Source organism: Fusarium fujikuroi, chromosome FFUJ_chr12, assembly GCF_900079805.1.
Source record: "Fusarium fujikuroi IMI 58289 draft genome, chromosome FFUJ_chr12".
Lineage (NCBI taxonomy): Eukaryota > Fungi > Ascomycota > Sordariomycetes > Hypocreales > Nectriaceae > Fusarium > Fusarium fujikuroi.
This window is the reverse complement of record NC_036633.1, coordinates 181,719-202,373: the sequence shown is the minus strand read 5'-3', so window position 1 is coordinate 202,373 and position 20,655 is coordinate 181,719. Positions and strand designations below refer to the sequence as shown.

At 44.2% G+C, this 20,655-nt stretch overlaps 4 protein-coding genes; 3 read left to right on the top strand and 1 right to left on the bottom strand.

Annotated features, from left to right (window-relative positions):
* Positions 1 to 1,856: 1,856 nt before the first annotated feature.
* On the top strand, positions 1,857 to 2,549 carry FFUJ_14232 (uncharacterized protein; the record flags this gene model as incomplete). Its single annotated transcript, XM_023571121.1, has 1 exon — positions 1,857 to 2,549. The coding sequence occupies one exon, from the start codon at positions 1,857 to 1,859 to the stop codon at positions 2,547 to 2,549; it is 693 nt and encodes a 230-aa protein (XP_023438183.1).
* A 5,898-nt stretch (positions 2,550 to 8,447) lies between these two features.
* On the bottom strand, positions 8,448 to 11,812 carry FFUJ_14233 (related to promoter binding protein RUSH-1alpha; the record flags this gene model as incomplete). XM_023571120.1 has 12 exons in its annotated part: positions 8,448 to 8,591; positions 8,635 to 8,785; positions 8,839 to 8,912; positions 8,988 to 9,024; positions 9,071 to 9,938; positions 9,990 to 10,168; positions 10,227 to 10,260; positions 10,313 to 10,527; positions 10,577 to 10,678; positions 10,735 to 11,348; positions 11,420 to 11,678; positions 11,733 to 11,812. 12 exons carry the CDS (start codon positions 11,810 to 11,812, stop codon positions 8,448 to 8,450), a joined length of 2,757 nt encoding a protein of 918 aa, XP_023438182.1.
* Positions 11,813 to 12,180: 368 nt separating this feature from the next.
* On the top strand, positions 12,181 to 15,258 carry FFUJ_14234 (uncharacterized protein; the record flags this gene model as incomplete). XM_023571118.1 has 7 exons in its annotated part: positions 12,181 to 12,477; positions 12,529 to 12,721; positions 12,773 to 13,168; positions 13,227 to 13,808; positions 13,856 to 13,961; positions 14,024 to 14,284; positions 14,334 to 15,258. The coding sequence occupies 7 exons, from the start codon at positions 12,181 to 12,183 to the stop codon at positions 15,256 to 15,258; spliced, it is 2,760 nt and encodes a 919-aa protein (XP_023438181.1).
* Positions 15,259 to 16,548: 1,290 nt separating this feature from the next.
* FFUJ_14235 (uncharacterized protein) lies at positions 16,549 to 20,358 on the top strand (the record flags this gene model as incomplete). XM_023571117.1 has 4 exons in its annotated part: positions 16,549 to 16,688; positions 16,737 to 16,951; positions 17,009 to 17,134; positions 17,189 to 20,358. 4 exons carry the CDS (start codon positions 16,549 to 16,551, stop codon positions 20,356 to 20,358), a joined length of 3,651 nt encoding a protein of 1,216 aa, XP_023438180.1.
* Between the last annotated feature and the right edge of the window lie 297 nt (positions 20,359 to 20,655).

The window sequence follows — 20,655 nt, the reverse complement described above, 5'->3', positions numbered from 1 at the left end:
TTGAGTGGAGAGTGAACCTGGATGAAGGAATGTGTGTTATGGTATAATGGTAGGGACATAATCAATGCAGTAGACATGTGGGGAGACATAGCAGCTGTGAAGGCTACAACGGGAAACAAATGATTTGAATGCAAGTAATGACTAAGTATTGTGATGAACACTCATGGAGTGAGAATAGGATACCGGCTTCTTGGGTATATGCTCAACAATCGATCCAAGTTTCAACAGCTCTAGCTACAACCTATCTGGTGATATGAGAACCCAGTCGAACCTAATCAACAAGTTGCGAGAGGAGTCTGACTGCATTTGCCTCTTCCATAAGCATTTGTCACCACGCTCATTATCCATTCTCGCGTCCTACTCCTGATCCTCGTCATCGTCATCTTCACTATCCTCGACTCCCACTGCTTCTTGGAAGAAGACCAGGACCTCTTCTGGCGAAGGGGGATCGACACCCCAGTCCTACTCTGCGACTCTCCCCTCGGCAATAAGCTTTTGTTGAGTTCCACGCACTTGGATGAACAAGCCGGCGATATAACGGCCGTTGCTCTGAAGCTTGAAGCCGATGTGATAAGTTTCCTTGGACGTGCTGCGACCCTCACCACGTCCAAACAGCCATCTATTGACGGTGGCCCATGCTGAGGTGCAAAGTCCTTGGTTTTTGCGTTCCTCAGGTATGTCTCCACATCGTGGATGTCCTTTTTCTTCGTGATACCGTGTACTTTGTCTGCCATTACGGTGGGAAATGGTGGTCAGCTGTGAGAGCTTGCTTGAACGAGATAATATTCAGGGGGAATGGATTCTGTATTCATCTGGAGGGCTCGGTACAGTTGAAATAATAGCTTTATAGAAAAGACGACCATGGTGCTCTTCCATGAAACGAGCGACAATCAATATAAGAGTCATTCAAGCAAGCCGGTAAACATCATGTCGTAAACATAACCAAGTTTGACTACCAGAGACGATGTACGCGAGATTGATGCTTGAACCCCGTTGCATGGACAGTCAGCTCAGTCCGCATCTAGCAGCGGGTTTTGAAGACCTACCGGTGGCTAGGACAAACTTGCACTTTGAATAGAACACATATTGATTGGGGAAGCCAGGGCTTCTGTATGGTTTGTTGTCTTGACGAGGATGGCCAAGCTAGTTTGTTTTGTAGGAGGATTATTTGACGCTGAAAGATTAATGGGCCAGTGATTGGATGGATGGGATAGGATGGCCTGGGACATGAGATGAAATCAGTTTGGATCAAATTTTGGGTAGTTCTTAATTCCGTTTATGATCACAATTCACGGCCCAAAAGAGATTGCTCATGCTTGTTCGCTGCAAAGGTGTGTTTGGAAACCGGATCATCGGGGAGGGGACGTTGTTTGGAGAATCTTGATCAACACGTAACACGAGATATTCATAGGTCCAACAAGCGAGTTAGCTCTTTTCTGACTGACTTGGTTGTCGTCGTAGCGAGGACGCTAAATGGTATGGTTGCACAATCGCTAATGAAATCCTTAGCGAGTTGTTCACAGTTCATTGGGGCGTGCGCGCTGAACTGTTGATGTTGGTTCGCACACAGACAATCAGATGAGTTCAGTGCATCCTCTGAAAAAAGAGGCATTTGGAGCTGCACCGCGCCACAGCTTCGCTTCTCCATAACAAGCCGAGCTCCCTTCAATCCCACTCCAAACACTCGCTTGACAACAGCTCAACAGAGGCATCACAAACCCTTTGCTTCCATCACTGTTCCTATACTCATCCTCAACAAAATCATCATCACGACGTCAGAAAGTTCATCTCTTTCGTTTCTTTGATACCTTTCGGGAACTCACTCTTCCCAACCAGCACAGCTCAACAACACCGTGATGGAGCCGAACAATCTCGTTCCCGGATACCAGCAAGATGATAATCTAAAGATTGACAACATCGAAAGCCATCACGCCGGTCTCTCATCTAGCGAATCCGTCATTGCCCAAGTCGCCCAAGTCATAACCGCAACCATGTCCCCCATCATGCTCGTCAAACTCAAAACGCCCAACGCGCCAAACAGAGCAATCCTCAAACTCTACGACCGACGGTTTGGCTCTTCGCTTCGCAGGAGCAAGAAAGGCAAACATCTTCCGTGCCGTGTTCAGGACGAGGCCGCTTTTCGCTCTTTCGTCGATCGAGGCGATATCGGTCCTTTCATGGATGAGATGGAAAAGGACCGTCGCACAGAGCTGCTCCCCAACTCGGCGGCTGATTGGAGATTGGAGTCTGGGGGACAAGCCAAGTTTGAAGCTGCTTTGTGGTGGGAGGCCAGATCGCACTTTGAGACGGGGATTGAGGCCTACAGGCGTCTCAAGGATCCCCAAGGTGTTTTTATTCCCTGCATGTATACCTCTATTTGCTTCTCACCTACTAGCGCCAGGGCCAGCAAAGACATCGACGACTACTATAGTGTTAACGTTATTCTTCTCCAGTTCATTCCCGGTTGGAGCCTCTGGGATCTGCCCGAATCACCCTCTTCGCCAACCTTGCAGCGAGAATGGACCTCGATCGTCCAGCCCGTTATTTAAGGCGCCCGTAAAATCAATAAGCGCGAAATCATCCTTAACGACAGCTGCCCTCAAAATGTTGTAGTCGACGCAGACTCTTATCAGCCGTTCGTCATCGACCTTGCACAGTATTACTTCAATAATTAGGAGCATTTCGGCTTTGGTGACAGCCAGGAGGACTGGACTCCCGAATCCGAGTGGCGCGAGAGCGTGAGATCGTTGGATAACTCTGGCTCGATTGGTGTGACTGTGCAGAGTAAGCTGGAAAGGGTCAAAGGGTTCTTGATTAGCGTGAAGTATCCAGAGTGAACAGCAGTTCTCTTCGGTTGCGGAGCCAATGCTCCGAGAGATTAGCAAAGGCGGAAGACCACAGACCCAAGGCGGGACTGGGAGTACAGAACGTGACGAGGCTGTGAGGGACTTGATCGTTGAGCAGAACTGAGCGAGGATGTTGAGTCTGGCCAATGTTTGAAGCAAAGCTGGATTATACGGGGAATCAAAAGGGCGGTGTTGGATTTCCGAGTGAGGTCTCTTAAAGTATTCTTGCTACTACTCACATCTCATAAAATTGTGTGCTCTCTATCGATTGTGTAAGAACCAGTGATAAGCCTCTCTGCATCCTCTCGAAGAGAAGTTCAGCGTGTATTATGCATATTTGACAGAACTCGGCTGTCTTTTTGCATGACTCGGTCTGAAACTACAGATTTGCAGAGGACTCTTTGGCCTTTGGTGAGAATGCCAAACGTACTGTATCCCGAGGTGCTGAATATCGTTGAGCTGAGTCCCGTAATAACGGAAAGCCGATCTCATTGTCTACTGTGATCTTATGACCGGGAATCCTTTACAACATCCGATCGATCATCCTTCCCGCAATCCAACATCTCGGCACTAACTTCGTTGGAGATCCAAAGTAATATCTTCCGAGCTCCAATTTAACAGGCCATCTTCATCGGAACCCTGAAAACATGGGTAAAAGTTCCGGATGTCGGAGGTCAGCCAATCGGGGCTCCCACTCGCTCAGAAGGGGGGCTTGAATTGATTCGAGGTTTCGAGTTCTTCTGCAACTTTGAATCTACCCAGATTTCTGGTGACAATGATCGCGATCGCCATGTTCCCAGACGCAAGGGTTTCTTGACCACCTCGAAATACCTTGTAGTGACAAAAGCGCGATGGTATGATGAGAGTCTTCCAGCAGAGAAGTGGTTCTTGTGGTATTGGCTTGTAAGGGGTGACATGGTGGTTAAAACGTTCACTATCACCAGGTATGGCGGAATTGTGCCCTCAGAACCATCAAACAGGAACTACCAATATTGCCACTAGTTCTATATTCAAAGTATTCTGTAACATCCCGTTCTTCATGTTGTTGACGAAGTATCCCAATATATGTGCCTTACCGGTGTATCTAGTGTCGCCGAAATCGTTATATAACGCCCTAGTGATCTCGTCTCCCCGTTTCGTCTCTCCAACAATATTGACATCGACGTATATCCGAGCCACCTCTGGCTCTTGAACAACTTCCAAATTCTGCTGGCAATCATTTTCCGCCCTATTATCGACGTAGATAGTAAGCACGCACTGTCGTTATCTAGTTCCCCAGCAATTATCCTTATTTCTCGTTGACAGGGGACGGAGCCGTGCCAACTGGGTATCTACAAATCTTGTCATCCTATCATGACCCCCGCAACGGCGTCAGATAGTCCATGGGGCGTTTCGATGAACTTACTTCCCCTCCAAGGCCATCTTCCACGTGTAATCGGAAGGTTTTATCAGAGTTCCGAGCATTTCGAGCCAGAAACGGAGCAAGAGAAAAGTATTTCACCGTCGTTGGTATGGAAGCCATCTATACGCTACCATCTACCCCCAGCGCTACATATCTTGCAAAAAAAAACAGGAACATGACAAAATTTACATTGCTGTTGTGCAAAGAGTTGGAGGACAATCGACCTTACCAAGCCCTCTATCTTTACAGATAGCTCACCTTTTCGAGTAAGGGGAGTTTCAATACATCAATATACAATGAGAGGATCGCACGGACTTAACTTGCTCGTAATAGACGGACTTGGGCGAAAGTACCTGTCTTCAGGAATTCTTACGTTCCACATCAGCCTCGTCGCTCATCTGCTATTCCCGTACCGATGGACCTAGTCAAAGTCAATGCAGAGACCTCGGAGATGAGGCCCCTCTCTTCCAATAACTTAAAGACAAATTTCTCTTGTGAGGTCCTGAGGTGCTACACCGGATATCCGATTCGTTTTTCCAGCTCACTGATACGGTAATGATGTCTAAGCTGTGAGGCAGATGTCTTCTCTGCAATTGTGATATGTGGCTGGGAGGTTATATTATCCCAAAAACTTAGCCATTGAAATATCCAGAATCTGTAAATTGCTTACTATAGAAACACCGTTTTTGAGTTTTTAACCTGGGACATTGGTTTGCGTGCTCCCGGTATTCCGACCGTAGGGCCTCCGGGGATTGCCGAGAAAGTTACCATGAGCCGGGCTTTGTGGACTCTTATAGCTTTGCGACACTCTGTGTAAACCAGCCACGGCTTGCGATAACTTTGATAAGCTATACTCTGAACTTCAGGAAATAGCGTAGCAGCTAGAAGCACAAAGCTCTTTTGTATATTCTCGACTGCTACTCACTGGTTACTTCCATGCAACCACTTCCTGGTGGAACGAATAAGAGTCTTGAGTGGATGAAAAACGAGTATAGCCTGAGATCTTCTGTACGTAAGGTCATGGCGTCGTAAACGGCTGGAACATGAGGAACAGTCGTACTGTTAGACACGTTTGTGGGTGGTGATGAGTGATCATCATCAGTAATCTGCTTCTTCAACTCCTGGCAGAGAGGACTTCGGCTAAAGAGGTTACTGAATCTGAATACTGGTCATCCTTGGCCTCCGGAGACTTGATCTCGGCCCGATAGGGACGCTGATTGATAGCAAGGTCCTAAGACGGCGCCCCCTAAAAAAAAAACCAAGAGAAATCCAGGCAGTCAACAAACTCTAAGCATCTCAGCTTATCAATGCAAGCTAGAATAGGTAGATTGAAACTCACCTCACAGCAATCAAAGGTTTGGTCGGAGTATATTGACACACTCTCACTCTCCAGCTCCAAAGCCCCATCTCTAATCAAATTACGCCCAAACTAAGGGTTAAATTGTCTCATTTATCTCCAAGAGAATAGTTTCTCTGCTGTTTTAACCCGAGAATGTTATCCTCGTTGATATACTGGCATTATGAGACGAGAGTCAAGCGACACAAAACTTGCCAAATACTGACCCTTTTGGGCCGAGTAACCATCCTCAGCAGCACGCCCTAGCCCGCACTGGCCCTTCTCGACCCTTAGCTCCTGATTTCATGGCAGAATTACTTCAAATCCTACTACCTACTTAGACCCTGCATTCGCAATAGCAAATCCCACTGAGGCCCAGTTTCAGAGACCATTTTCAAGACGGGATACCATCATTTTATTCTTTAACGAAAGATCTAGAATACGGTGTCATTTGCATCATGGTGCCTGGAGCAAACAGCAGACAAAAGTTATATATGAAGACCATTTTCCGACAATTCCAAAAATAACATCCGGCTAGCCAGACAGGCGACAGCTGTTTCTAGGCCCATCAGCGCTAGTTTCTCTTCCCGGCGTTCTGGAGGCAGCCATACGAGCCGCCCTGAATTGCTCATCTTCCACGACTGATCGACAGAGAGCTCTAAGCTGGGACCTTGCGGATCCCTCGAGAAAATGTTGGATGCCCAAGATAAAGTACGCCTACCGACCTCACTTAAAGGATGATAACCGGCCGGCCAGAAAACCACCGAGGAGACCGAGCAGCTATCGTCATCTCATACGCTCTAACACCGACCCGTCACTACGTCCCACAACTTGCCTTTATTCTGGAAAGCTGAGTACCTGCTTCTCATCAGGTGAGAAAGCCACAGAGTCGACCGAGTCGCCATGGCCCGCCAGCGTCTCCTTGCAGGGATTGATGCCAAATCACCAACGTCCAATCAAGCATCATCTTTACCAGCCGGATCCACCTGGATAGAACATGATTGGCTTTTTATCACCTCCTTTGACGCTAAAATTCTAGAGAAACACTCACAGCCTTCGCCACGATATGGCCATTTAATTCGCTATAGTGCATAGACAAAAGTTCCAATATATCCCGATTATACCCTAACTACCTTAATTACATCCTGCCATTTCACTCTACAATTAACTAGGCAATATTTATTTAATTATAATAATATATATATAAATCTATAGAGAATTAAAAGGAGATTCTAGCTATATAGCTTAATACTTAATATAATAGCTATTTATATAATAATATTTATTTAGTTAGTTAGGCATTAATTTTATTACATTTTTAACTATATTATCTTTAATCTTAGTCTATAACTCCTTTATAGCTATAATTAACTGGCTAATTGCCTTAATAGACTTTAGATAAATAGCAATTTTAGAATATATTTTATATATCCTCTCTTTAAGGACTTTCTAGAGGTTTTTAATAGGGCTAAGGTCAGGACTATATAGAGGCCAGTTAGTAAAAAAGACTTCTCTTTTTCTTGCCTAAAGATAGAGCCAGTTTTAAACTTTTTAATAAGTAAATATATAGGTATTATTATATTAAAAAGTCTCTCTTTTCTTAATAAGGTTAGGAAGATAAAACTGCAGATAGGATAGAATATACTAGCCTATTATTTTCCCCCTTTTAGATTTAAGATCCCCTAAAAGAAAGATAACTATAGACAGTTTATTATAGTTAATTACACTATAAAATATCTATAAATATCTTATAAGCTATTTACAGGCTTAGACTTTATCTTTATAAAGTCTCTTGCCTTATAGTATTATTAAAAGAAGCTTTTAAAAAAGAAGTCTCTAGACTTATAATTTAGTAAAATAACTACTTAATATAGTTACTATCTATATAGTTAATTATAACCTTATTAAAAAACTACTAACTATACTAAAATAACTTATCTTTATAATAGTATTTATCTATAAAAGATTTCCTTAATTAAGTAGCTTTTTTAATAAGAAATAGATATTAAAGTATAAATCTATATTATATCTTTTTATTAATAAGTTAGCAATAAATTATCTTTAGTAATACCTTTAGCTATACTTAATTTATAATATCTCTATATAAAATAAAAGGGTTATTTTTAATAAGTATTTTAATATAACTTTTATTTTAATTTAATAATACTAAAGGCCTGCTAAAATATAATTTATCTTTATATAACTCTTAGGCTTAATTATATTAAATAATTCTATATATTATATAATAACTTAACTCTATACTATCTATAATATCTTTAATTTAAACTCCTAATTTATATATTATTATAAACCTTATTCTTTTATAAGGAAAATAATATACTTTTTGCCTTTATTAAGGCATTTTAATTTATTTAAATAATGCAATAAAGTTATAGTGTTAATATTAATGTTTTATTGAAAGCGGGGTTAGACCGGGAATGTATTGGAACTTTCGCCGGCCTACTGTAATAAACTTCTAAATAAAAAACAAGGACAGTATCGCGTTGCGCCCCACAAAGCGGATCCATCTGGGTACAAGCTAGAGAAGTAATTGGTTGCTTATCTTCTTCTTTGACGCTAAAATTCTGGAGGATCGCTCACAGCCAAGGCCTTCGTCCTAATTCACAAAGATACCTGGACGAAAGTGATTGGCTTTTTATCTCCTTCTTCAACGCTAAAATTTTTGAGAACCGCTAGATTCCGTCTCAATCTGGGTACTACAGGCATTTAGGCGATCCTGTCAGCTACAGATCATCAGTGATTCTTCACGTGAAAGTCTCTTCAAATCTAGAGTTTACTGTAAAATCCAATACATTAGATGCAATTCGAGAAATGTCGTATTTGGGATAGTGGAAAATGAAATCTAAAGAAGGGCGGCTGGATTTTCTCCGTTAAGACCTACTGCGGTGGGTAGATCAGTGGTTGTAAAGATGCCATTCCTACTATTCCTGGAATCCCACTTTCGCAAGCTCAAGTTTTCGGATTTGCTGGGAATGCATTTTCTAAACTCTCATGTTAGTAAACAGTGCAAGGGCGCTAGGACAACATACCACTTCAACTGTACCGCGAACAATGTAGTGAACTATAGTAACCTCCTTGTTTTGTCCAAGGCGAGCGACCCGTCCGATGGCCTGACTCTCTACACTTGGGTTCCACTGTGGTTCCATGATGAAGACATAGCTCGCTGCGGTCAGGTTAAGTCTGACGGGAGTTAGCTGAATGTCGCCTTGGTGATCTTTTTAGGATCCACATACCCAAAAGCGCCTACGCCAGTGCTCATTAGCAGGACAGGATACTCTTTGTATTTCACAAACCGATCCATGTTGGCCTGTCGCTATGACAGTACCTGTCCTCCATCGATTCTTTGGAACGGTATTCTCTTTCGGCGAAGATGGACTGATACTAGGTCGAGGGTTCTCGTCCAGCATGAGAAAACGATGCTGAGATTGTCAGTGTGGGTTTCCAGTGTTCCCTCGCTGGGTTTACCTCTTGGTTCCATGGGGGCTCTTTTCTAGATCTTGTATGAGGGCATTCATTTTCGACGAATAGCCTTCCGTATTGAAATGATCACCGTCAAGTTCTCCAGGGTATGATTGGCTACCAGAGCAATGCGATTCTTGTATCGTGCCTTTGCAGAGTGGACATGGTCTTGTGAGGAAGCTATTCTCTAGAAAGGCTCCAGCCTCGTTATTTTGCAGGATACACTCTTGGCAGAGTTTGTGCCCGCAAGGGTGATTGTAACTCTCAGATCCACCCAAAAGGTCAAAGGCTGGTATGGGGATGCCACATAGTGAGCACGTTATCTGAGCGTTACTCCCAAGGGAATATAGGAAGTCTTCCCTCTCAGCCTTCTTATCTCGATGATCGTTATCTTTGAAAGGCTTTTGAAAGGTGCCGCGGTTACAGAGAAGTCGAAGTTGAAGCTGTGCCTGGAAGATTCCAAAGCCATTCCGTTTCTCGGGACCTAAACTAGCTTTGGCCTTAATAAGGCTAGCCATATTCACCAACGTCTGATCATATTGTCGCCTCTCACTTTCCTGGAGCTCGATATAATGATGCTTTTCTGACACTTGCGGAAGATGGAGTAACTCTTGAGTTCTTCGCAGACAGATGGAGTCCAGCAGAATGGCAACCCTTTTCAATGCTGTAGTAGTATCATCTGAAAAAGGAAGAATAATGTGCTTTCTGAATGCAGCTTTACGCTCCAGCTCGCTAATTCTCAAAAAGGCAAGCAGGGAACCCAAATCTTCTAAGTGGTTTTGAATTGGTGTTGCAGTGAGGCACCATCGATATGCGGCAGACAACAGACTTGCTGCTTGGTATAGGGTTGTCTCTCGCCTACGAATCATGTGTGCTGGTATTGATCAGAGCATCGATCAAGAATGGCAATACGAAGGGGACTGACCTTCATCAAGAACAATCCTGAACCACTTGATACGGAATGCAAGACTGTCCTGCTTGTTCATGCTATACGCGATCGTATGATATGTTGTAAAGACAATATCGAGATCCAGGTACTCGTTGACTTTGGAGTTCCTATCCTTTCCATAATACTTGCCAGTCTTGATTGATTTGTCAATATGACTATAACCATCCATTAGCGGCTTTCCAGTCTCGAAAAATGCACCAGGGTCATACTAACAGTGCAATCTGTGCCTCCCAAGAGTTCATAATCACTGTGGCGAGTTCAGTAGAGACCAAGCAAGGAAAGGATATCAAGATACCTACACGTGGAGGGTACTATAACAAGAGTTGCTCTCGACAGAGCCTTGCTCGACCCTGCAGGTATATCCTGAAACCACGAATGGGCCAACGGAAGAGTTTCCGCGATAAGAGCCAATGTGCTCAAGGATTTACCCATGCCCATATCGTCTGCAAGTATGCCACCTCCTAGCTCGTCTGGGCAATCGGTAGATTCAGCTCCGGTTATTCTATGACGGTATCTACAATAACTATTAGTTTATGATTTCGATTCAATTCACTAGCCCATACAAGGTCGTTAAGACATTGCGCTCTTGGGCCCATAGGCTAAATATAGGAGGGGTTGGGCCCTGCTCTCTCTGCATCATAAAAGACACTGCTTTCGCTTGGTGCCTAACATAAGAATATCAGCATTATCTTTTTTTCGTGAGCATTTCCCAAACACATACGGTAGGAGAGCTGTCCTAACCATGTTTCCAGTCCTCCTTGTGTCCAAGTCTCGGGAGCGCACCAATGACTGGTATATAGACAGGATGACATGATTATGGTCGTTTACGCCATCGACCAGAGCCTGGGATGATTTGAATTTGGTGGATTGGAAGCCGTGGTCTGTTGAAGATGATGTGGGTTCCTCAACACCAGGAAATCGTATAACATGAGGGTTCCAGTATTCAATGTTCTCGGCTCCGTGTTCCGGATCTTGAAGAAACATCTTTTGACTGCAAAGCGTAGCTCCTACTAGTCCCGCATCATTCACTGAGCCATATAAGTTCACTTCTACCTTGAGAGTTGCCTCGCTTGGCTCTTTTGCGCGGGAGAAGACATGCTGCAGAAGCTTTGTGTCTACAAAAGCTATGCTCTCAATCGAGGCAACCTTTTGGGATTCCGCAATACCTTTGCAGGCCAGTTCATTGATCTGTGCAAAGATGCTGCCATCTGGTGATTTCAGCATAAAGTACTGGAAATGTTTGGAGATAGTAAACATCTGATAAGGCAGACATGGATTAATTTTCGATTGCAGATCTCTCATATCGCCGACAAGCTTGATTGGAACATCTGGTACCTTTTATAAATATCATATTAGCGCAGCCATGTATGACACTTTGATCTAAAGATCCCGGACTACTGACATACCATGCCATAGCAACAAAGTCGGGAACCCTCAGACTGTTCAGTATCGTCCTCTGTAAGAAGGGGAGTGAGGTTCTCGCAAGGGTCCAGGGGGAACAAGGAGTCCGCCCACTCTTGCATGTTACCCCACGATGTTCCTGCGCCATCTGTGTCGATAATGGGCAATGTCCCATCAAAGAAATCGCCTGTAATAGAGAGGTCGGGTTGAAAGATAGTCTCCCAAAAATCGGTGATGGGTAATGACGGGAACGGTTCCACGCATCTGTCCGGTATGGTGAGTTATCACAGTCCTCGATATAATCACGAACCGACTGACATGCTGTCTTTAGACGACTCACTACTGTTGTTTTGAGAATTATCAACTTGCTCCAGCGAATCTGTCTGATAGTAGGCCATGTCTCAAGGTTAAATGTCTCGATTTGTCGGTTTCCTTTGAATGAAATTGGCAAATCTGTGGTTTGGATAAAATGTCTCGTAAGCATCACATTTTGATGTGTCAGCAATGATGGGAGCCTGATTTGATGAACCTTGCATATCCTTGAGGCTCAGACATCATCTGACTATGGTTGCCTCAATAAGGCAGACACAGGCTGTCCAATGTTAACAAAATCCGTAAGCCACTTCTCCACAATTAGGCTGAATATGCCAAGCTGTGCAATGTTTTTTATTTGGCCTGTAATACCTTGCGCGCATGTTACCTCTCTTAACGCGTCACGACCTTGAAATGTGTCATTATTGAGAATACCTTGCGGCAAAACCTCAGCATGGCATCGAGACCGCCACTTCCCAAGCCAAATGGGTTTCAGAGAGCTCTCGCAGACTTTCAGAATCGGCTTAAACCGGCCGAGAGACAGCAATTTAAAGTCACGACTTTGGATGAGCTCAAGGTGACCATCTTGGCCATCCAGTCGCAGCAAAGGTCACGAAAGAAGATGATGCATATGGGGCGACTCGTCCCGTTCCTTGAGGCCATGGAACAATTTGGGAAAGTGATTGAGGTCTTCCTCAACGTGTCTGAGGTCCTTGCCTTTGTATGGGGGCCAATGAAGCTCCTACTTCTGGTATAGACTGTGCCGCATCTGAAACTGAACAGAGGTTGACAGTACATGCAGACCGCTATAAACTGGACCGAGTCATTTGATACACTACTGGATGCCTATCAGCGTATAGCCGAGAACTTTCCCATTTTCGAAGGGTACCAGAGTACTTTTTCTCAGAACGACAAGATGCAAAGTGTCATGGAACATGCTTGGTCCAATATTCTGGAATTTCACATCAAGGCACTCCGGATATTTGAACAGTCTAGTACGGCTATATTGTCCTTTACCTCTAACTGACTACTGATCTTATTTGCAGTGTTGAAACAGTTTTTCCGCTCTTTATGGAAGGATTTCAAGACCAGATTCCAGAGTATCTTGGACGATTTGAAGCGACAGAAGGAACTCGTTGAAAGTCATGCAAACAGATATCACATTCACAATTATGAAAATGATCGCCTGAAAATGCTTGCAGAATTCAAAGAAGCAAGTGTGAAGAGATCATCGGAACGGAAAGCATTTGTTTCACAATGGATTGCAGCGCCACAAGCTATTATCGACCATGAACATATTTGCGAAACTCTTCGAGAGAGCTCAGAGGCAACTCAAAGACCAATGGGCCAATGGATTCTTAATCATGAGGATGTGAAATCTTGGCTGGATAAAACAGTGCCTAAATCCTCAACAATCTGGGTAACTGCTATTGCCGGCGCTGGTGTGTTCTGCCGGTATATTCACGTTACATTGACAGCTTCGAGGTTAATACTATTTAGGTAAAACTGTCCTCGCCTCCGTGATAATTGATCATCTAAAACAGCGAGACACCGAGCCAGTCGGCTTCTTTTACTGCAAGCACGGAGATCCGAAGAAACGGACCCTTCTCTCCTTTCTAAAAAGCACCTTGAGCCAGCTCGTCGCACAGCAAGATCAGCTTGTACCATACTATTACGATGAAGCAATCAAAAGTGGAGAAATCACACTGCAGTCAGTCAAACATTGCAAGACACTCCTGCTCCACATGCTGCAAAACATCCCTAAAGCTTACCTCATTGTGGATGGTCTCGACGAATGTGATGATAACGAAAGAAAAGCAATTCTAAGCTTTCTACAGGAAACCCTCTCAATATGTGATAGCTTGAATCCTGCAAAGCTCCGTGCTCTAATCCTGAGCCGTGATGAGCGAGATATCAAAAAGGCACTTGCCATGGCAACCATGATCCGATTAGGGCAACAAGACACACTCCAGGATATGAAAGTATATATAGATTGCAAAGCCAGTGCGATCCAAGACATTTTCAGATTCAGTGATGCTGATCGGGAATACATCGAGCAATATGTGCTTGATAAGTCAGACGGTATGCCTCCTTCATTCTGCCCGGCATCCAATTGGCTAATCTATCAGGGATGTTTTTATTCGCCAAACTAGTCTTGTCTAACCTTGAAGGCCAGCCAAATCTGAAATGCTTTCACAAAGAGTTCCATAGTCTTCCTCAGGGCCTCGGCCAAGCGTGCGTACCGAAATCAGAAGGGCTGCTAACCCCATGGCCTCTAACTAACTCATATAATACAGATATGACCGCAATTTGCACAGAATTCGGAACAATCCCAACCATAACCAGAGGGCAGTGGCTGAGAAGATTCTTTCTCTCGTTCTCTGTTCCAGACGGCCACTCATGTCGCGAGAGCTTCAAGCAGCGATATCTATTGATCCTCAGGAGCAGACAGTAGATTCAACCCTCAGATTATCCCTGGATATGAGAGACATTTGTGGTTCTTTAATTGAAATCATTCCCGGGGGAGCTGTGGAATTGGTTCATGCCACAGCGTCTACGTATGGCCGCAAGAAGATTGCATTATTTTGCATTACTAATACAGCACAGGTATATTCAAGAACTCGGTTACATTCCACGGTGGATGGCAGAACTCTCCATGACATATATCTGTCTCAATTACCTCAGCTATGAGTGTTTTGGAGAAACCTCGAAACCTGCGATCTTGAGATACATCCATGAGGGCTATTTTGCATTCCAAGACTACGCCATTGCCCATTGGACTGATCATGTTCCAGCATTGCTTGAGTCGTTGAAAGGTGTTACACTAGATGGACAGAGTCACAAAGACGACATAATATCCGCTTTCACCTTATTTGCCGCACAATATGATGCAGAGTTGGCTTCTACAGACAAATCCCGAGAAATGCTAGACGCCAAAGTTTTGCGACAACTTGACCACAGCCAGCACGTAGTGTCCTTATGGGAGCATTCCACCAACTACAAAGCCCTTACTGATGATCGAAAGGATAAAGTCAGTATAGGTAAACTTGGAAAAGCCCTCGAAATAAACAGACCTCTTTTGGAAGCCACGCCAACGACGAGCACGAATGCAATTATGGATACACATTCGCTTGAGAACTTCTATGGCAGTAACTGGTTCAAGTGCTCCAGGCTATCATGTTACTATTTCCACGAAGGCTTCGCTTCTCATCGTGATAGACAAGGCCACTACGATCGCCATGACCGACCTTTCAGCTGTGACGATGATGACTGTCCTTCGTCAAAAATAGGGTTCGGGTCACTCAAGGAGTTTGAGAAACATAGAAGAAACATGCATCCAGGAAAGGGCAAGTTGACGCAGACGTTCAAGAGACTGAAACAACTGGGTAGACCTGGAGTTGAAGTTGCAAAAAACACTTGCCCTGAGTGTTCGTTCAAGTTTGACTCGAGACTTCAGTTCAGATTGCACCTTGTATGGCATAACGCGCAGAAAACTCAGGTGGCACGTAAGCCGGCTAGATATCAGGTCTAGTTCTTAGATGGTTATTTTAGTTTAGATAGTAATGATCAGTAATAAAGAGGTTCTATTTAAGAGAAGAGTAAAGATAAGTTATTATAGAAAACAGCAATTTGAAGTCTATAAACTAAAGGGCTTCTTAGTGCTACGGATGACATAGGCAATTAATGAAATATATCATTCTTGTAAGGATTTCTTAAGTACCTTTTTGCAGGAATGCAGCGATGGTTTGGCTACTATTCGTATCCAACATCGCTTTAGATGCTCCCCCTTGAAAGAAATTCAACCTAAGCCAGAAGTCTAAAAGCCTCGTTTTGGTCGTATATGATACCCTCTTCCATTTGCATATGCATGACAATTTCCCTGTCTACACGAGTGTAGAAAAGCCGTGGATGACGCCTCGCAATTGTCGGAGGTCCACCGAAACGGGATGAGACAGGTGCTGTGTTTTCATTTCAGCTAGGGCCTAAAATAACTATACTAATGATTCTTACATAAAATTTCTTCTCTTACTTGCTTGTAACAATTAAATAAAACATAGATTGTGGGAGGAAGAGCAAGAAGTAATGCGATGAGGGCGATAATTGACTCTGCATTCATAATCACTTGTGAACAGGATTATTTGTTGGAAATTGCTAGACATGTAGAACACTCTTGCCGATAAAATATAGTAAAGAAAAGCCAAGTAGGACTTAGACTTGTCGAACCGGATGGGGACCGACACTGGTGATAGAATAATACTTCAATATGTACAGGATTAACAAGAAGGAGTTTGAAAACTTATTACCCAAGTCCACTTCTGATGTACCAGAAGCTGGATAAGACGCTGGTGAGCCTGGCACTCTTCAGATTCTGGCCCATTGGTCAAAAAGAACACTAGTACCATTTCAGCGTTTTCAGATTCTGGGTCATTGGTCGATGAAAATAATGGCAAGACCTGCATATGCATTCAGATTTTGGGCTATTGGTCAAAGTGAGCTGTGTCTCCATATTTGTCATTTTCAAATTCTGGATCATTGGCCAAGGGCGGCGGTGAAGGGAAGTGGCTTGCTGTATACGTATTTCGGATTCTGGGTTTTCAGCCACTGATGGATGAGCCAGCCGAGTCTTTGATGCCCGATGTGCATTTCTTATGCACAAGTAAGCAACAGGTGAGACGTACGAGGCTCTTGAACCCGAATATTTAGATCTGCCATCGCCCCTCAGTATTTCCCCCCATCTCAGCCCAGCATTCTCGCCTACTCTTTAATAATCGCTACCATCCCTCCCAACCCTACCTTCTGTCCTCTGACTTGAGAGTTTATCATGGACCAAGTTCGGAAAAAGGATGCCATAGAGGCAGAATGGCTGCGGAACTACCAATTGATTCGGAACTTATACCTCTCAGATATGTCTCTCAATGATCTCGTCTACTGGTTGGGTATCTTTGAAAATTTCACTGTCACGTAATATTTCAGTTCCCTCCTCTATTACTTGAGCTAACTAGCTCTTAGGAAATCCCAACTCGAGTACCGATTGAAAAAGTGGAATATTTCGAAAAACATCGACCGCGACTCATGGAGACACATTGACAAAACCATCAACAAACGGAAGCAGGAAGGCAAAGAAAGCGATGTTCTTTTATGCGGCAAGCGAGTAAAGCAATCCACCGTCGAAAAGGAAACCAATCGCCACCGAGACACGAGTATCACGGCTCAAAGGCTCCCTGGTAAGTACACAATAGTGTTACCTACCAAGTTAGAATCCCGAAATTGACATTCCACAGAAGGCCATATTCAGTCAGTTGCATTATCAGATGAGATTATTATCTGTACGCCACAAGCATACCTAAACGAGTTTGAGTGGCCAGAGTCGCTGCCATGGTTCAAATTCCGATCCAAGTTGCAAGAATGTAAGTGTAACCAGTTAAACTATGAAGGCCTTCTGCTGACTTTATTTCGACTAGGGTTGAGCTATATTCAGTTACATAGAACAACGGGCGAGCCAAGAGGGCTAGCAATGAATCTTCTTCGTACGTCCAGGATGTTGCTGCTTGGACACAAATCCGATCAAAGTCAGCTAAGCCACCTCATCCCCAAGTTGGCTATGAACCTTGTTATGGGAATGCCGGAATACTTCCCTGGCGAACACCTACAAACCGCTCAAATGATCGCAACCGGCACCACAAATGTCATAATGCCCGAGTGCCTGAAGCTCATTATCTACCAAGTCTCAAATGACATGATCTTACTATGGAAGGCTGATGACTTTGAGAATCTTTACACTCTTATCTCCAGGACAGGGCTCTTGAGTGCCACAGACAGTCTAAGAAGGGCCCGGCAACAAGATCTGAGTACCAGAGCATTTATGGATAATCTTTTCACAGAGCTCATCAGGTCTATCTGCTATAATAATACGATGATGAATATGGAAAATCCTAGGACTCTGGTTAAATGGCTCCTTTCTTCAGGCCAAGACCCAAACATCAAGTTTGCTAAACCCGATAATATGTTTACGGCACTGGAGCATGCGATTTTTTCTCGACGAATAGACTTAATTGAACCGCTTCTCAAGGCCGGTGCTGTTGCCAGTAGGAGTTGGAACAGTTCCAGTCATCAGTCGATTATGCGTGTTGTACTCTCCGATCGAGTTTGCAATAGAGAATTAGCACGCATCATCAGGATCTTGGTAGGCCACTACAAGACCTTGACTGCAGAAGAAACCCTCCATGCGGCTATTCTACTACAGGATGAGCGCCTTTTCAAACAGGCGTTGGACAATGGTGCCGATATCTCACTTCCCATCGAAACGCTGTCAGAAAGTTTCATGCGTGAGAATCTCAATGCCGTCAAGGAGGAGACAGCTTTGAGTGCCGCTGCTGCAGTCAGCATGCACGCCACAAGGGTAGTTTTCGACCTTCTGCAAACCCGAAATCAGGCCATCAAAGCAGCATCATTCATCACGCCTGACGTATTCATTTCAGCAGCATGTGCGGGTAACGCTGATGTCATATCGTTTCTTCATGGAATCCATCCTATTGGTTTCAGGACTAATATGCACGGTGTAACACCTTTGGAAGTTGCTATCAAACAAGGTCATCAGGAGGCTTATCAGTTACTGTTTAAGCTCTATCGTCAATCTAGCGCCACTCTTCTCCTTATTCCGATATTCACAGACCAACTCGACATATTACAGTACCTTCTGTCGAACGGTCTTGACGTCAATCTTACGACGAAACGAGATGATATAGATGCATGCAAGTTCTTGTTGCGAAGTCGACTTCTGGTTTGGCATTTTCCAGTATACGATCAAGACAAATCCCCGACTGTTTTAGAATTACTTCTCCGTGTTGTTTTATCCAGTCATGATTGGAATGACGGGATCAAACTCCTTCTTAGATCGGGAGCTTTTTTCCCAGCAGAAGCAATTCTTAGGTTGTCAAGAGCAGGACACGACGACATACTTTCTGCTGCTCTGGACGCAGGGGTTGACCCAAACGTTCAAAATTGCTTTGGAGACAGCGCGCTTGCGTTGGCTCTGCGGAGCGAAAACACAAACTGCGTTAAGCTGCTTCTAGAAAAGGGCGCTGAGCTTCGAACACTGACATCCGAAGTGTTTGAGACCCTCGTGCCTGATCATATATGCAACATTGAAGGACAGCGCAGCGTTTGTGACCCGCCTCTCGGAGAGCTCCTTTTGGAACACTGGGCAAGCATTTTCAACGCCAGCAAAGACAGTTTGCTTGAAATCGACGCCGCGATCATCGCACAACATCATTCCCGGGTCGAAAGCGCATTTTCAGAAATGCCAACATACTACAGTCCATCAAGCTTATGCTCTGCTGTGCTAGTCGAGAGCCACTGGGTTATTGACTTTCTTCTCAACAACAGACCTCTCCAAAGACCTCATTTTATTTTAGAGGGAACCGCAGTTGGCTTGGCAGCGATGCTAGGCAATCTGCCTTTGGTACGAAAGCTTGTAACGCAGCTTCAAAAACCCGAGACGGCACTGCTTCCATTTTTTAAACCTTCTTCTCGCCTCCCATTCCAGCATTATGAAGGCTTTCATATCACTTCATCGCACATTTTCTGGTATGGCCACTCAAACGATGATCATGATGGCAATGACTTTGAGGATTTTAAGTGCTGCAACCATTGTAGTCTTTTTATAGGCAGTCCTTTGGCTTTAGCCGCATCTTACCGGGGAACAGCCGGGGTGTTGGAACTGTTGAGTCACAATTATGAGCCTGACGTTATTACGTGGGCTAGAGCTTTTAGTATGGATGACCTAGATTGTTTGAAGGCGCTCAAGGATTACAGCCTGCAAGTTAGGAGTCCTCAACTACCGCCATTAACACTTTCGCGCTTACTGACATATGCGATACAACATGAAATGGAGGAAGCCCTCGTCTGGCTTATTGAATTAGGAGCCGATATCCACGAGAATGATCTATTTTGGTACCGTGGCCGCTCACCTGTCCAATTCGCTATTGAACTTGGCCGCTTGACAGTCGCTGAGAGTCTTCTGCGCTCTGGAGCAAAGGTTAATGCAGCACCATCTTTTAAATCTGGCGTAACAGCGTTGCAATGTGCCGCCATCGAGGGACATATCGGATTAGCGAAGCAACTGCTAGATGCTGGTGCCCGAGTTAACGCCAGGGGTAGCCGACAGGATGGCAGAACGGCCTTAGAAGGAGCTGCAGAGCACGGGCGACTTGACATGGTTGAGCTCTTACTCCGTCACGGGGCACTTACAACAGGGCCTGGGATATTTCAGTACATTCGAGCTACTTATTTCGCAGAGCTAGAAGCATATCATGCCACAGCAGCATTGTTACGACAATCGAGGAAATGGACAGACGAAGACAAACACATGTACGATTCAATGTGTGCGGAGTGCAAATTTTGCTCTTCAGAGCCGAGACAACCAAGGGGCAAAAGGTGTTGCGCTTGTGATAAAATCCGTACCCAAGGGCGCTATTGCTGTGATGAGATCCACATGCCAGAGGATAACTGCTACCACTATTACACCGAAGAGGAGGAGAGTCATTACGATCTCGAAATACTAGGAGAGGAAAGTGAAGCTCAGGAGGATGTAGAATTGGAGGAAGTGATAGGATTAGCAGATGATGGTTGATTGGATGAGAGTTCAGAGGACCTTTTGTCACATTATACTTATCTTTGATGTTAGATGCCACACTCATTAATATCTCGGTATTTATAAAATAATCGATCAAGTTACTGGAAAGGTAGTGTATTTATTGCAGGCCAGAAACTGTAAAAATAATTGCAGTCAAGATGTTGATATTGGCTGGGGCGAAAGTAACTAATGAGTATTGGCAATTAAAAAGCCTTTCGATTTTCTGGTTACAGCAAATCTAGTGGTGTCTCTGTAAACAATATCTTACTAAGCACAAAATGCCTGTTTTTATCT